At 38.4% G+C, this 17,233-nt stretch overlaps 1 protein-coding gene across 5 annotated transcripts in view; it reads right to left on the bottom strand.

Annotated features, from left to right (window-relative positions):
* FNIP2 (folliculin interacting protein 2) overlaps window positions 1-17,233 on the bottom strand; it is a 45,892-nt gene that overhangs the window by 13,315 nt on the left and 15,344 nt on the right. For 3 of the 5 annotated variants that reach the window (XR_014882809.1, XM_085222005.1, XM_085222004.1), the window contains exons 2-13: window positions 12,044-12,170; window positions 9,587-9,721; window positions 8,449-8,549; window positions 8,298-8,369; window positions 7,560-7,660; window positions 7,318-7,407; window positions 6,068-6,139; window positions 5,318-5,447; window positions 2,540-2,741; window positions 1,881-1,969; window positions 934-1,080; window positions 618-787 (exon numbers count right to left, since the gene is read on the bottom strand). Coding sequence is in view for 4 of the 5 variants with exons in the window: in XM_085222005.1 (XP_085078131.1) it covers window positions 618-787; window positions 934-1,080; window positions 1,881-1,969; window positions 2,540-2,741; window positions 5,318-5,447; window positions 6,068-6,139; window positions 7,318-7,407; window positions 7,560-7,660; window positions 8,298-8,369; window positions 8,449-8,549; window positions 9,587-9,721; window positions 12,044-12,170 (1,436 nt within the window). In the remaining variant the exon portion in view is untranslated. The remainder of the gene's footprint in view (window positions 1-617; window positions 788-933; window positions 1,081-1,880; window positions 1,970-2,539; window positions 2,742-5,317; window positions 5,448-6,067; window positions 6,140-7,317; window positions 7,408-7,559; window positions 7,661-8,297; window positions 8,370-8,448; window positions 8,550-9,586; window positions 9,722-12,043; window positions 12,171-17,233) is intronic. The other 2 variants (XM_085222007.1, XM_085222006.1) reach the window with 1 other exon arrangement.

The raw sequence follows: 17,233 nt of genomic DNA, 5'->3' as shown, positions 1-17,233 counted from the left end.
AAGCTGTGTTATGTTAGAGAACAGAGTGAGGAGCTGGGCATTAAAGAGAAATCCTATCCCAAGCCCCAATCCTGTAACTCTGAATGAATGGAGGCACTGCTAGTTGCTAGACTTTTACTCTGCTTCTCGGTGTCCATGCTAACTCTGTGAAGAAAAGGGGAGCCTGGACAGTCCCAACTGTATTCTCTCCATCCAGCCCATTTCCTTTTATTCTTCCCAGGCTGCTCAGGTCATTCACAGCACTTGTAGCCTTCTAAAGATGTCTAAAGAAGTTACCTTACCAAGCAGCGTTACCGAGAACAACAAAAAAACCAGGCCATACTAACAGATGTCCAAATACAACTTGCTTAGCTTGATTCAAGGCATCTGTTTGTAACTCTGCCCAGCTTATACCAAAGAAAATTAGCAAATGCGATCCAGACTTCTATTACCACTCAAGTTCCTGAAGTCAGTGGCAGAGGACAGCAATGACAATGAAGCTCAGCCATAGTAGTCCAGGTCTAGCCTGAGAAACAACATCTGATTTTAACATGAGGAATTCACACTTCCAAGTAGCTTACAGAAGAGTAGTGGATGTTAGTTACAGAGAAAACTGAAGCTTTCAAATTTTCACTGACCAAGCTGTGCCCAAAGAGGGTTATATGGATGGGATTTTGCCAGCATGTTCACAAAGTGCGAAGTACGCTTCTCAGAGAAGGCCTTTATAGGAGGATGGTCAACTGGCATTACTGTTGGGACCCAAGCCAGATGGTACGTCAGCACTGCAGTTAACAAAGCAGCAAAGAACCTAGGAAAAATAAGATAACATGACCAAAGTAGCACTGGCAAAAGAATATCACACATTAAATGCTTGGAATATCCACATGCTCTGAGAAGCACACGAGCTTTCAGGAAATATCGACGGTGGGAAATACAGAGCGGAAGAAAGCTTACTGATTTTTGTTGATCTGTTCTATCAGAAATGTAAATTCTTTAAGAAAACGCTGGCATAGCTGGTTCTTTTCCAGGGTATTGGACATCATATTAAGCCACACTGGCTCTGCAATCCGTGGAACAGAATAAAGGTTCCAGATGGTAATTCTGCTCAAAAAACAAAGAAATCCCCCAAGTCAGGTGTTAACATGTACACTTCAAATTTGCAAATACAAGTAGAACATTTTCTCTTCTATTGTCCAGTGCTTTTTATTTATGTAAGAACTAGGAGACAGAAAAGGTGTTTGCCTGGAAAACATCTCCAATTACCAGTGTCCCACAAAACTAGTCTGTTCAAATCTGTGTACAAATAGCAGTGTCTTCATACAAATCACATCTCCTTCTCTTGCATTTCTCTGTGAATTTGTATTTAGAGAAGTGCAAATCATTTACTGTGCGGGTTGCAGCACTTTTCATTCCACGTTCTGGACTTTACAGAACCTGCATCCCACCAATGCCTTGTCTCTCTGCTGGCCTGCCTTCCTTGAAGTGTGATTGTCCCTTTCTCCATCAAGTATCAAAAAGAAATTCACAGCAACTTTCCTCTCAGTTCCACTGCCCAGTGTCTAGCTAGGAATAAACAACTGATCTGTCTGAATATAACAATCAATCCACTTGTCTGCACAGACATCAGCAAAAGTCAAATCTTGACAAAGTCTTCAAGAACTGACAATTGAGCAAAACGAAGTATGTTTCACTTTCCTTCTGGAAATGGCTAAGACAGTTTTGTTTAAGTTCTCTAAAGAAAAATTTATGCAATACTCAGCACAAAAAGTTCATTCACAATAAATTCAAGACCAGCTAAATTACAAAACCCTGCAATCACTTGCTTATGATTCAAAGTGACAAATATCTTTAGAGACGCGTGAGAACAGCTCTCCTTGTAAGTCAGAATTCCATCAACTCACCTGAATTCTCCCAGGGCATCCATGACACGGCTGATATAAACCTGCACTCTCTGGCTGGATTCTGCTATTTTTCTACATGAGATCATGGCCTTGATTAAGAGTTAAAGACACAAAACAGCTTCTTAAAGGACTCGCATTCTTCAGTTTTTAAGCTTCATAAACATGTCAAAATAATTGAGATCTAGCCCCAATTTTATGCAGCCAGTCAGGACAGCAACGGCTGCCAACCTCCCTCCATCTCATGATGAAAGACCAATCCTAGAACTAAACAAGGGGAGATAATAAACCATTGCTGATAGTAAGGGGAAAGCAGCAACACAAATTTGTTGTCACTCTTTTAGTAACAGCAGGAAAAGGATAGAACATCGTTTCCACAGTCTCTAGGGAGTCAGGACAACCTCAGTGAAATATGACTAGAACAAAAGAAAAGCCACCCATAGCAGAAAATTCTCCATTTTCATTCTGACTAGAAAGGAAACCACACCTCCTTTTCAGCAAATGCCAAATTCCAACACTGGGCACAGGCTCAAGACTACATGTATAAGGAGGGAGGGAAGCTTCAAACCACGCATCTCCCACTCTTCATCTATCAGTCTCTAGAATTCTTCATTCTGTTTGACACTTATGTTTTCACATTAAAAGAAACCAGCGTTCTGTACCTTTTCTATTGCATACTTCAGTTTGTTCATGTGGGATTCAAAAAGAGGGAAGTGAGAGAAAAAGAAATCTTGGAAGTTCCTCTGAGCATCTTCTTTTTCAGGCAGAGAGAAGATTATGCTGATGGCAATTTTTTTCCTCCGGACCATTGCAGGATTGGAGCTGCAGCTCTCATCAGCCATACTAAACATTTCTTCAGTTGACCTAAAAGATATATATATATATATATTTTGGAACAGTTAGCTATGTATAGACAAGTCATTTGTCTTCTATCCTTAACTCTATACATTAGAAGGAAATTTATTCTTTGGTCTCCTTTGACTATTTATGTAAAACTGAAAAAACTATCTTAAGTATATTATACCAGTAAGTAAAACAATATTGTCAAAACTTCTTTTGGAAGGAATGTTTTAACTGAAAAACTGCTTTTAATCCACACTGAGGAACTATAAGGAGAGAACTGTAAGTAAAGACAAGAAAAAGCCACAGGAACAGAAAATGAACACATTTGTAGCAGCAGCTTTTAGAGAAGTGGCTTACTTTTGGACTTTGTGAATCTACATTGTCAGTGAGCAATAATTAAATGCTTGAAAGCTTTCAATATCAAAATTATCTTGAAATGAAACTCGTCACATTTTTAAACCACTCTGGAGCAATTATCAAGATGAAAGTCTGAATCCTAAGCTTTCATTCTAGGCTTATTCTAAAAAATAAGTGCTTTACAGTTTAATTGGTTTATTAAAGCTATATACACAAAAGTTTCTCATCACAAAGGTACAAGTCCAGGAACACAGGAAAAAATAAACAAAACAAAACCCCAGCAAAAACAGTCTGTGGGAAACTGGAGCTCAAGACAAAAACACAACCTCATTTGAACTTCATGAACTTGCATGCAGAGACAAAATTCCCAAGGAAGTTTGGAAATGATGGGTCAGTGAACATCTTAGAAACATCACAAGAATTCGTACTGCTTCCCAGGAACAGAAATTGAAGAATCGCAGTTGCCTTTCAACAAAGCAGCTGATCTAGCTTGTCTGCCAATTGACCACATGAAGTTCCAGCTACACATCTCATGTTCTGAGCTATTGGCCTAAAACATCACTCACTGAAACAGAAAATCTTGGCTGCACAAACTGAAATGCAAGCTCTGTTGTCATTGAAGTATTCAGCCAGAAACCTGCTGTTTCTCCATCAAGTGATCGTAAAACAAGTAAGTATTACAAAGAGGTCTTTTGGCATAGAAAAAAACCCCAGCCAAAGGTAATTCTAGACAATTGAACTAATAATGCCCTGTTTCTGAGATCTTTCTACAGTATGGATTCTCCATCACGGAATGAAAACAAGCTATTCCCACTAGTGATTAACAAGCCCAGTAGGAGTAGGGTAATGTTTAAGTAAGTTCTTGACAGAGAGAGTGGTGAGGTGCTGGAACAGCTGCCAGAGAGGCTGTGGATGCCCCGTCCATCCCTGGAGGTGTTCAAGGCCAGGTTGGATGGGGCCCTGGGCAGCCTGGGCTGGTATGAAATGTGGAGGTTGGTGGCCCTGCGTGTGGCAGGGGGTTGGAGATTCATCATCCTTGAGGTCCCTTCCAACCCTGGCCATTCTGTGATTCTGTGATAGTTTAGCAAACAATAAGCCCGCTTTCCTTTAAAAAATATTTTTCTAACACTTCAACACCACATTTTGTTCCTTAATGTATTAGATTCAATTATTTCAAAGAGGAAATAATTTATTTCCCTCTCAATGTTTTAACTTCTTCTGCATATACGCATAACCTTATTGCTCTAGGAAACTAGACAAAAGAGTATTTTCATTTACTGAAAGCAAAATGTTTGTTAGCTCATTCTCAACTGGAAGTGTGCTTGATTTAGAAAGCATGACTGCTATGTGAGCACAACTGCACAATTAACATTAAAAATATTTCTGCAAGAACACCCAAGAAAACCATTGAAGGGTTGAAAGAAGTCGATTCTGAACTAGGACATATTTCAAACTGGGCTTTTCAAAAAGATGTGGTTTTATTTTTGACTGACCACGTTTCAACTGGCAGCTTTCAAGATTCTCCTAACCAAAGACAGCAAAGAGAGACAAGCCAAACAGTAGAAACTGCTCGTAGTTCTCCACTAATTCCACGCTGTCTCTGGGTACAGGTAGACGAGCACATATGAGCAGATAATCAAGACTCATTCACTATTTTGCAGCTGACAAGACAAGAATGTGCTTATTAGCTACAAAAGATCTGCTGCATTCCATGCTTTGTTGTGCCACTGAGCTGTAAAAGCTAATATAATTCCAAAACAGAAGCCAATTTTTTTTTTTTTATTTTTTTTAATCACAGCTCTTTTCCTCCTCCTGTTTTGGCAGAAGTCACACCAGGAACATCCTGTACCAGCCAAAAGAGCCATCATGAGCTATTACTCCAAGATTTCAATAAATGCTCAATAGTCAGACTTCATCATAATGTAACATAATTAAGGCAGTGGTGTTGTTACAGGCTTTCATCTCAATTGATTGTTCCTTCAGAAACTTTTCAGAGTGAGGTCTTTTGACACAACCTATCCATTCATTAAAAATGAGTATACTTGAAATCAGGCTTTGTAGCTCACATTCAGTTAAAATCTTTCCTCATATAGGCAATCTTACATAATAAGGACAAGTTAGAATGAATTGCCAGTATTTTTTAAACCATGATTTCTCACTTAAAAGAAAAGAGGCCTAAGATCTATTTAGCTTAAATTATTACCAAGCAACTGTGGTAAGCAGAAAGGTGTTACACTCACCATCTTGGAATAATTCCATTCTCTAAACTGGTTGTCTGGCTTCGGAGCCAACGACGCTGATAGCTGCTAGAAGATGATGATGAAGAGCTTGGAGATGGAAAAGGAGTAACCAGAAGACTGCTCAGAGATGCTATCAAAAAAAGAAGGAAAAAAGCAAACACATACTAAATTATACTGAGTGCCAGTTAAACACTTTTCTTTATACATTGCCTGGGAACAAATTCACACAAATATCGTTCTTGTTTGCTGATCTTTGTGATACAGCTAGAATAGTTTTCATTTAACTCGCTGCAAGAAGTGGCACGATTACTTAAACAACTATTCTCATCTTAGGACACGACTACATGTAGGGTCGGAGATCTTCCCTGCTAGAACATACTAAAAGCAGTCTTATTCTCAGTAAAAGCATTCTGAGATAAGAGGTGCTTGCAGACTAGATAGACCTCTTGGTTTCCCAAGGTTTCTCCTCTTTCTACTCTTCTCTTCCCTTGCTAAAGCAGAAGTTCCAGACAGTTCTTTCTATGTTTATAAACTGGTAAAGAGCCTGAAAGTCATGGCTGTAAAAAAAAAAAGAATATAATTACGAATATTCTTGCATGAAGGCTTATGACAAAAGCAGAAAGAAAACTCAACAGATGCTAAAAAAGATTGGATTTCAGTTCTTAAGGTGCCTAAATTCCAGGTGATCCAACAAGTCAAAGAACTGTAACATAATTACCAAAGGAGGCAAACAAGACAAACAGCAGATACCTGACCGAGCAATGCCACTGTCTCTGTCCTCATTTTGTCCTCTGCTGGGCATATCGACAGGTGTACTATGAGCTAAAACAAACAGATCAATAGAAAAACGTTACTTAATTTGTTGCATTACTTGTCAGCATTAAAAAAAAGTTTAAGATTAAAGGTCATAAAATACTGAAGTTACATCCTGAAATGTTACTTCAAATAAACAATATGTTGGGAGCAGAGGCAGTAGCAAACTCCATGCTCCATACTCATTTAGTTTTACCAGAGGAAATGAGTTACTTACCCAACCTAAAAGTTTCTCTAAAAAGCTTAAGAACATGAGTTCTCTTTCACCAGAAATCAGATCCACTTTGAAAAAGTGGACTGGTAGTACTCCCATCTGTCAATCTTGACATTTGTTTTGTGTGCAAGATTATAATTTTACAGAAGTTAATATTACAATGGAATAGCCAAACACGAGGTCCATTAAGCTCCTGATTCACTCTCCAGGCAGATTTATTAACTATAAAGTCTCACGAGTAAGAAACATTCACTTTATGTTGTGCTACGTTGAGGTGTTAGTAGTGGAGTCACCAGAATTGTAGAGCATGCAAGATTTGCAAAGGCTGTGAAGAAATGCACTGGCATTTTAGTTCACTTTTTTTTTTTTAACCATTAAAAAAACTAATTAAGCCCAGTATCTACCTACCTGCATGGATCATCATAAGCCTGTAGAAGGGCACTATGTAAAGCAGTCTTAATTTTAGGAAAATTAAAGAAACTGATACTGTAAAAACCTTAAAGCTGCTGACACTTGGGTGAAGAATACTGAAAGTCCACTGTCATATACATATATATATCATATACATATATATATATAATATGTATTTTGGGGGGGGGAGGGGAAGTAGTAAGGCACAAGAAAAGAAAAAGCAAGACACCTCCATACTAGCAAGAAATCAGCCATAAGGCAGGAAACAGTAGTTCTCTAAGAAACATAAGGGCTCGTTCAGTATTAGACACACTGCATAAAAGTATCTTTAAATACTGGAATTATAAACAAAAGATGAAGAAAACACAACTGATCCATCTAGGTTTTTTTGTTTGTTTGTTTTGAGGAAAAATTCTGATTATAAAGCCAGATCTCTGCTGTCACCATCTTAGCCCTTTCTATTTCTAGAGAGTGATTATGTATTCTTTGCAAGGATTCAGAAAGAGCTGAATTTGTGTGTGCTTATGGATGGGTCACACTTTGGTTGGCATTCCACACAAACCTGCAAAGAAAGAAGCACTGCGGATGAGCCGGAGGGGACCTCCTTCAGACACACCCTGCAGCAGTTTGCTGCTACACAGCTGTAACACACCTAGGAAACAAAAGCAATGTAGAGAAAATACAATGCAAAGGAAAAAAAAAAAAAAAAAAAGGTGATGCACAAGAGAAAAAAAAAAGAAACCAACCCTAAATGAACAGATGGTATCAAGGTATCAGAAAGACACAGAATATGGAAATATTTACCTAAATTACTTCCACTGCGACAGGTACCCAAGCCATTCTGATTAGAGCTCAGCTTTCCAAGGCTGGGATCTTGGTTAATGTATTCAAAGCTATCCTGTAGGCTATAAGAAAACCAAGTGAAAAACGGGAAGTTTCTAACTTGATCAACAGTCATTAATATCAGCTTGAACAATAGGTTCTCTTTACAAAAAAAGAAAAGCTGAAGATTAACTTCACAATAAAACTGAAAGAACCAGTATGTTTTCTGAAACTAAAAGGAAATAGTCACTGATATTCTATGTAAATTCCCTCTTCGAATCACACGTGGGATTGAGTTTATTTAAATTTGCAAGTTTTGAGACAAAAAGGGAACAAGTGAGAAACAGTGCCTATTCTGTTAATATTAAAGGAAACTGAATGGACATAAAGCTACTTCAACATACAGGGTTGCATGCTTCTGTCAGAAGGAAGAGACAGAAGTTTTGAAACTATAATCTCTGGAGCTTGTTGCCTTGGATAAAGTTAGTAGCACAAACTAAATCTTTTTTTTGGAAGTTGAATAGCCTGACAGAGATCTATCGAGTCAACACTTCTTTGCAATACAGCTTCCATTTTTCAGTTTTCTACATCTTTCCACTTGAGCTAAATCAACTTTAAAAGCAGTGACAGAAGATCTACAAAAAGAAAGACGAAGGAAAGACAAAAGCATTGGAGAGGAAACAGGGTGCCAAGGAAGGAAAAAAAAAAGGATGTTCTTACTTGTTGTTGCTTCCACTGAAGCTTCCTACCCTGGCTGAGAAGACTTTACTTATCATCAGCTGTGGGGGAGAGCTGAAAGGATAAACAACCATTTCAGTGAGTCATCAGTTCCAAGCGCCTGACAGAGCACACCACAGAAAAGGACACTCACCGTATGTAGTGAATTTTCAAGGTGGAGCCTTTGTAACTCATTGCCACTGAGCCAAACATCATTTCTCCCAGCATATTGACGTCAGAAGCTGGTCTGGTGTACTACACAGTTAAGAAGGGAAGAGTCAGTAGTGACTATTTCAGTATTACTTCAATTTCAAGTAGTGCTATAACGATAAATTGTGCATGGAGAAGACAAATAAATTCTCCTTTCCCACGAAAACTAGGATCTGGTGAGGTTCTAACACAGGGAATTCAAGTACAATCAAGGACAGTGAAGTTGCAGTTGATTTTGATCACAAAGGGTTCACTGTTACATTTCTTGCCGGGGTGACTCCAGAAAGAAATAAGACAATTTACCATCCTTCCAAACTAAACAAACAAGCACACACCAAAGAAAACCAGCTACATGTCCAGCAACATTCCTATATAACAGAGTGTCAAAAGAGAACTGTAGATGCTTGCAGGATCCAGATCCTATGGCCTGGATCCCCACATATCAAACCATCTTACTGATTTAAATTTTTTAAGTACTTCTTCCCAGCCCCCACAGAAAGCTTTTTGAAAGCATCTTCAATCAGAAAGTATTTTGTGAAGACTGTTTCCAAGACTGACCATCAACAACAAATATTGAGAGAAGTTTGTCAATTCTGAATGAAGTTTACCTTCTCTTTAAATGTAATTCTACCCTAATCTGTGGATGCTTCAACCTACATTTTACTAGATGAAATACTTACGCTTTCACTTAAAGACAGCTAGAATATCTTAAAAATAGTTATCTTAAAAATTTCATGTTACAGTAAGATATATTAAGAGTCCCTTTGGTCCATGCTCAACAACATTTTTTTTTTTTTAACAGCTGACCTGAAGCACAGACAGTCACATTTGTAAGAACAGATAGATGTCTAGTGACAATTTCCTATGACTTTCAGAATAATGCTATGAAGTACTTCTGTAATGCCTTAAGACATGTCCATGCATTCTTACTCAGCAACATTTTAAAGATAACCACAAGCTTGAGCTATCTTCTCAAACCTGTAATAGACTGTAACTATAGGTTCAGCCCATGCAAGGTAAAGTCTCTTTATATGAGCTTGTTCAGTAAAAGAGATAAATACAAGAAAAGTAACAAACATTACCTGATACTTTGGTATTTGCTCTTTGACATTTTGTGTAACACTTATTGAGAGATTATGGGAAGAAATACTGTTGTTCCCACTGCTTGCTTGACAGGTCCTGACAGAAGTCTTTACAGGAGCATCCTCTGCCATTTTCTATGTCAAAACAGGGCAATACAACGAAAACAATCAAAGCAAATATGAAAATCCTCATCTGTAGAAATACCATGACAAAAGTTTTTCCTAAAATACATTTCAGCAACAGAAGCTAAAGTAATTATTTGGTCTGAAATACACACACCAGTTTCTAAAGACAAGAAGGCCCATGAGACAGGAAGTGGTTACTCTCACATTTAGATCCTCACACAAATTTTCACAGTAACACAGAATAATTAGACAAAATCATATTGGAACAGCATTCCCAATTGTTATGAACACACGCTCTGTGTAATGTTTGCCAAAGTTTACATAAACAAATCTCAGCTTACGAGTTGCTTATAAACCAACTTCTCTAACCATCTGCACAATTAGTCACTCTAACTGTATATTATTTTTGCTCTCTGATCAACAGATCCTTAAACAGAAGACAATAAAAAAAAACAAGAAATACAACACATCATTTGGTAGAATCAGCTATTGGTTAAACCTGAATAGGAGTTACAAAAAACAATCTAATGGATGCTCAGCTGTTTAAGTTTACTCTTAAGTCACTATGACACAACATCCTAGAACTGATCAAAACAATGTAATGGAAGCCTTGGAAAAATGTCAATTACATTAACAGTGTTTGTATATGTTTCATAAGAAAAGATGCATTTAATTCATGGAATTTTCTTCCAATAAGTTTTCTGGAATGAAACAATTTCATGATGTTTTTTCTTCTTTAAACTTAAAGTCAAGGAGATGTCAGTTAAGGTGACCAGATCACGACAACCTTGCAATGAAGACTGCTTACACGGCCTCAGAAACCTATCAATTGCACATTTAAGAAATTTTAAATCTGTTAATAACGGTATACTGGGGATATATTCACGTAAGCATTCCTTCCTTTAGTGCACATTAAATTGAAGTGCACTTTTATAAATCTCATTTCAAGCCAGTTTGTACTTCATTGGGAATACGCACTGGCAGAGGTCAAGTTAATTAGGTTTATTTTCTTGTAGGAGACTACATTAACAACACTGAAAAGAAATTGAGTACATAAAACAAACGTATGGTTAAATGGAATATAAATCTGCCAGTTATCCCAGGTAAGTTGATGACACTGTCTGTTTTCAAGCTATGTATTTGAAAACCTAATGTTAAAAGATCTAGTGTATTTCAACAGGGTGGGTAAATGCACAGTATATACACAATCTTGACTTCAGTTTAAACAGAACAGACCTTAAGAGTAATTCTCTTATATTTGACTAAATCAATTTCTAGGTTCACTAGTAACACAAACGTTTAAGAGTGATCTTGACTTTTTTCTTTTAAAAGTGCACCTAGACCAGTGTTTGCCAAGCAAACAGACAATATTATTTGTCATCTTCTATGAGAAAGGTTATACTCTGCTTTATGCCAGGGTTGCATAGCTTTTGACAAAACATTTTGCAGCTAACCTTTAAAGTGTTAAAAGCAAGCACAACAACGTGCGCTTTTAGATGGAGCCAGAAACATTTCTTCCATTCATTTACTTCCCACATGTTGTGTGTTTTAAACCAACTTGAAGATATAAACTAACAGCCTGGATACTTGGATTCTTATCACAGTGGGTGGTGGAGAGATTAACAGACCAGTCTAACCCACATACCCTCATAAAAGGATGATCAGTCATCAGCTGGTGATGCTCAGTCCTACTGATTTGGAACCATTATATATTTGCAGAATGAAGTTGTTGAAATTATTTAGCAAAACCAGCAATTTCTGACAAGTCACAGCCATTTCAGTATAGCTAGTAATTCTACAAGAAACAATGTTGGTCTGTTGGATTAAAACTCCTGAACTTAATAAAGACTTATGAATTTAAAAAAAATAAGTAATTGAGCATAAGAAAAAAAGCCATATGTTATTTTTCTTCATCTTTCACAATCACCAAATTTTACCTGAAATGTTTTAATTCACGTAAAACCAACAGTTCTACTAATCTAAACACCAAAGCAAGTCTAGCACATTTAGAGATATACTAGACATCAGTGGAACAACAGGCCTGAACAATGAGAGCTAAGAACTAAGCCAAATCCCATCCAACACTGAAAAGGCTAAGGTAGTTCTCAATTTAAAGATCACTTGGCTTTGAATTAACTTAGGCTTAAGTTCTTAAGTTTCAATACCATATTTGTATTTAAAACTACCAAATAACAAATGTGTGTTCACAGACTTCTTGGAACTTAACATTCTTACTGTAACTTTCACAGAAAAAGATTAAGAAATTGAAATTGACATTTTAAAATTCCTGCTTTTTGCAAAGGAAACAAAAGCCAAATTAGCATTTCATACCTGAATCACAGCTTCATCAATTTTGCGGACTGCTTTGGAATCAAATAAGACCTGTCTGCCTCTTCTCTCACAGTCCTGGTAAACTATCAGACGAATTTCATTCAAGTCAAACTCTGATGAGGACCAGCTGCAGATTATAAACAAGATGTTAAAATAGAATGCTTACTTTGCATTAAGCAAACAAATATATTTAGCAAACACATCTTCTACTCAGCATTTACAAGAACCAAGCTGCAATAACAGCACTTGGACAGAGAAGGAACTGAAAGGACAGACACACAACACAGTCAAGGCTTTTTCGAAATTTTCAAGAATATGATCTAACACACCAGCTCAGTAATCTGGTGCTTAAATATATTAAACTTATTCCGTTCTCCATACACAGTTTTGATCACTTCCACTGCAAGTTAGATGTACTTTTTTATGCAATTCTCTTGGCAGCGATAAGAGGCAATGGATTATCATCCAGCCTTGCACGCACTGGGAGGTCTGCACAGTTCTTCATCCCTATCTTCTCTAAACAACAGAAAACCAAATCTTCTCAAGCTTTTCAGTGACAATGAGTAATGATTTTTTCTGGTATTTAATTTTGCAACTGAAAGACAAGGTTTATGTTGATCCTTTATTCCCCCTCCCTTCTCCAAACTGTTTCAGGTTTAAGAAAGCCATTGGATTAACAAGAGAATGACGAAACTCCTTCAGAACTGCTGAGATTCTCTCTCAAGTAAAAGAATTCCCTAACCTGGAGTGCATCTGCCTCTGCGAGGCAGGCCCTGAGATGCAACTTGGCTCCTCCAGCCACCACATGAAGCTGAAGAGCACAAGTGACCACGGCTACAATGGTGAGAAACACTCCTCCCAAATTCTTGATGCACTTGGTGTATGTTGGAGCAGGGAGGTTTGCTTTGCCCCTGATTCAGCGCAGAAAACGCTTGTCACATCCAGCAGCTGACAAGCTGGAATTAATGGAAAAAAACTAGTGCTACATAAAGCACTGCCACACAGCTCTGGCAGCAACCTGGTGCCCAGTCACACTGCCTCGTCCCTGACCTGCGTAGTCCACATCCAGGGGTAAGAGTACAGCTGTTATTATTAGCTGCTGGTTCAACAAATTGCATAACAGACTTCAAGTCAAGGCTGCCCCGATCTCCACCATTTAGGAATTTCCCCAAATTATGCCTGATGGAGAACAAAGGTGGAGAACTGAGGAAAGAGCACACAACTGCTACACAGCTGGAAGGCGGGGGCTTCTGAAGCGTCTTCTTTGATTCCATGCTCCAGTAGTCATAAATCATTAATGAAGTAATAGCATCAGCTCCTGCTAGGCAGTAAGGTAACCAGGGCAACTGCTTTTGAAGCACGCTCAGAACTACAAACAGCCATTACAAGACAACTCAGCCTAGTTTCTTCGTACTTCATCTTGGATTTCAGGGAACAGCTTCCCTTTTCTACTTAGAAAGAAATTAGGCTGAGTAACAGAACAGTAGGGGTTGCATGAGACCTCTGGAGATCATCGCTTGGAATGTGCCAGAGCATCTTTTTCCTTCACCTGGAGGATTTAATCCTAATTTTGAATACGTTTGAACAGAATAAACCCATCTCCACTTAAAAACGGCAGTGCAAATACATGATATCTAATGGCCCGGCACACAAAGTTAGATGGTGGAACAATGCTAAAGGCTGTTTTGCCATCAACAGTAAGGAAACTCGAAACATCTGGAACGCCTTACCTCAAAAACTCCAGGAGTGCCAGCCATTACTTTTCAAGTTTCCCCTTTGAGAGGGAATCACAGCGTTAAGCTAACCTGCATGACAGCAGTCCTGATTCCACAGCTGACAGCTGCCTGAAGATCTTGTGCACCTCACATACACACAGAGCTGCAAGTAAACCATCTGTTTTACAAGCTTTTCAATAGTTTCTCAGGTGACCACCTGTGCAACCCTATTACAAAATCCAGTTATATCAAATACAAGAGTCAGAGCCATCAACAGACTTCACGCTGTTCTAACCAATGAACTAAGCTCTTTTCAACACCTGGTACTCTGAGACCTCTTCAGTACACAGCTGATCACTTACTGACACATTTTTGTAGCACATAATACCACAAGCATTCCTGAATTAAACGTGCTACTTTATTAAGAAGGCCAGAGGTCACCCTTCTTTTCAACAACAAAGAAAACATACATCTTGACATCTTTAATTTAAAACGCATGCAAGAACAAAGCTTCCTAAAACCAAAAGAAAATTCCAGGACAGGCACAACAGGGTCAATAGTTGAGACCATAGGACTGCAAGTCAAATCTGAGAAACATTCATCTCGGGCACAGATCGAGGCAGTGCAGTCTTGCATTGGACCACCAACGCTAAAAGCACATTTATCACACAATCTCAGAATCAAAGGACTCGGAAGGGACCTCAAGGGATCAAGTCCAACTCTCCTGCCAAAGCAGGTTCCCTACAATAGATTGCAAGGGTAGGGATCCAGATAAGTCTTGAATATCTCCTTAGGAGGAGACTCCTCAGCCTCTCTGGCAGCCTGCTCCCTCACCCATACCATAAAGTTCTTCTGCATGTTAGCACGGAACTTCCTACGCTCAAGTTTTAGGTCACTGCTCCCTGTCCTATCTCTATACACCACTGAGAAGAGCCTGGCCTCAGCCATTTGCCTCCCACCTTCCTTTAGATATTTATAAACATTTATCAGAACCCATCTCAGTCTTCTCATCCCCAGGCTGAACAGACCCAGGTTACTCAGCCTCCCTTCACACGGGAGATGCTTCGAGGCCCTTAATCATCTGTAAGGCCCTCCGCTGGACTCTCTCTAGGAGGCCCTTGTCTTTTTGGACTGGGGAGCCCAGTTATACTTGTGTTGCATGAGTTTAGGTTTCTTTATGAATATGTGAACTCCCTTACTCTGCACAAAAGCAAGATTCACGTTCGTGCAGCACTCACTTAAGTAAGAAACAAACAGGGTTTTATAACAGAAGCTGAAGCCAGTTTGAGAGCCTGCTCAGATGCCTTTTCCATGAAGCAAAGCAGAATTAAAGATATCTGCAATCTTTCAGAACTTCAGGAAGCAACAAGTTAAGGCATCTATTAAAACGCATCATACAAAGCTTCATGTGAGTAACAGATCCACAGTAGGGAAGTAACTTCAGATAACGCTCCTGGCAGCACTCAGCAAGCATCAGACTTATTTCAGCAAGGCCTTCACTTTGAGGCTCAGCATTGCACAGAACGCAGATGCAGTCCTCACAGCAGTCTTACACATTACAGAAATGATCCACCCTATTAAACATCATTTGGTAAGCTCAAGGACATCTACAGGCAAGCTTACAGGCATATAAATCCATCATCTCATTACCTGCACGTGGAAGCAGGCACAAGACTAGGCTTTTTCCCCCTTACACAAAAGTTGATGAGCAGACTGATTACAGTACTTCCACCCCTTATTGTTTAAGCCAGTCTGTATAACATACAGCCCTCAAAACAAAGACAGCACTATTCAACCATTTCCTAAAAGCAATGCTGAAGATACACAGTACACAGACTCGCAGTACACAAACTCTGATTTCACGTGCATGGAAGCCAAACTTTTGTTTGGCTTAAACCACTGTTTACGTATCTTTAAATAAGCAAGAAGTTAACACAGCAATGCTGAAAGACCTGCTGCTTTTTCTTCCTTCACTGATACCTTATGATAAAAAGGGAAGATTCTTTTACACAAAGTACCACTCATTTGAAAATGAAGCTCATTTCTGCATAGCTTGACTTCCTTTATGTTTAAGTAAAAGAAAAACCCTTTCACTCTCTTGCATTGGTTGTTTCTAAAAAGAGACATGAAAATACCTGAAATAAGCAGAGATATTTTAGTCTATTTTTCCTAAGGAAAAAAAAAAGCTCCTATGTGTGTACAATGTGTTGACCTTGATCGATTATTTACAAATTTCTTAATCAATTTCCACTGCCAAGCTTGACCAAAGGACATACGTCTCTATTCATACCATAAAAATAAATCCTGAAGGAAAGAACAGACTTTCCCCTCTTGTTGCAAGACGACAAAATAAACTGATGTTAATTTCAAGGCAACAAAAACTCTGTTTTAGATGATGTGTTTGTGAAAGATATGTATAAGGTGGGGAAACAGAAGATTCTGAAAACATTATATGAAAAATTTACACCGGTTTGCATGTTATTAAATTCTCATTTGTCAGCGAAAATAAAAAGCCACCCATACCTAGAGCTTTATTCATTCTTCTGCTTATGGACTAGAAAATCAACACCCAACATGCTTACAAAAAGCCTCCTGCTTGCTGGCTGCAGCACATGACAAGATGCTGGCAGTCCATTCCACTCCCAGCTACTAAATGCTGACAGCTAATCAAACCAGAATTGCCTTTTCAGTTCTTCAGCACCATTCCTAACACTCCCCAACTTCATCTCTCAAGACTGTGTTCCTTATACTCATTTGGTAATTATACTCATTTGGTAAAATCAAATTGGGCACATTCTTGATTGTTTCCTTTTTCTCTGCTTTTGTCTAAAACAGCTTACCTAACTACACTTTAAGTACCCAAGGAAATTATGTGATAGTTCTATTTTACATATGCACCTACTAATCGAAGTGTTACTTCTTGTCAGCAAACAAGGTAATTCCCCAGGTAAGCATCAGTCTTGATAACGTTTTGTATAGAATGTGATACAGTCATTACTTCTGAAAAACAACTGCTGCTTCTTACAGGGACTTTAAAGTCTCCCAAAAAAAGTTCTCCTAAACACTGAAACACCACCTGCCACGGCCATGTCTAACTGCAAGCAGAATGAGACAAATTTTTACAAGTGAAGATTTTACATCTTCAATTCTTACTAGAGAACTACTTAACAAAACACAATGCGAAAGTCTCCCACACAAAAACAACGTGTTCTGTGCTGGAAGAACTGCTTATTGCTTAAAAAGCACATTTTGATTTAAAAGGAAATTTTGCAAACAAAATAAACAGGGTTTGGTTTTCCTGGTATTTTTTAAGCCCTTGAACATCAAAATACTGCATTACATTCAAATGGAATTCTGGTAACAGCAGGCTATAGAAAAGTAAGAAAGTGAAGAGACTAAAACCTAACCAATTTGTTTCACTTCAGCTTACAAACCATCATTATGTGAGACCCTAAATATTCTTTAAAATTAGATA

The sequence above is a fragment of the Meleagris gallopavo genome, chromosome 4 (genome assembly GCF_905368555.1).
Source record: "Meleagris gallopavo chromosome 4, MGAL_WU_HG_1.1, whole genome shotgun sequence".
In the NCBI taxonomy this organism is placed as follows: Eukaryota; Metazoa; Chordata; class Aves; order Galliformes; family Phasianidae; genus Meleagris; species Meleagris gallopavo.
Note: the sequence above shows the minus strand (reverse complement) of the source record. Positions and strands in the feature narration are given on the sequence as shown.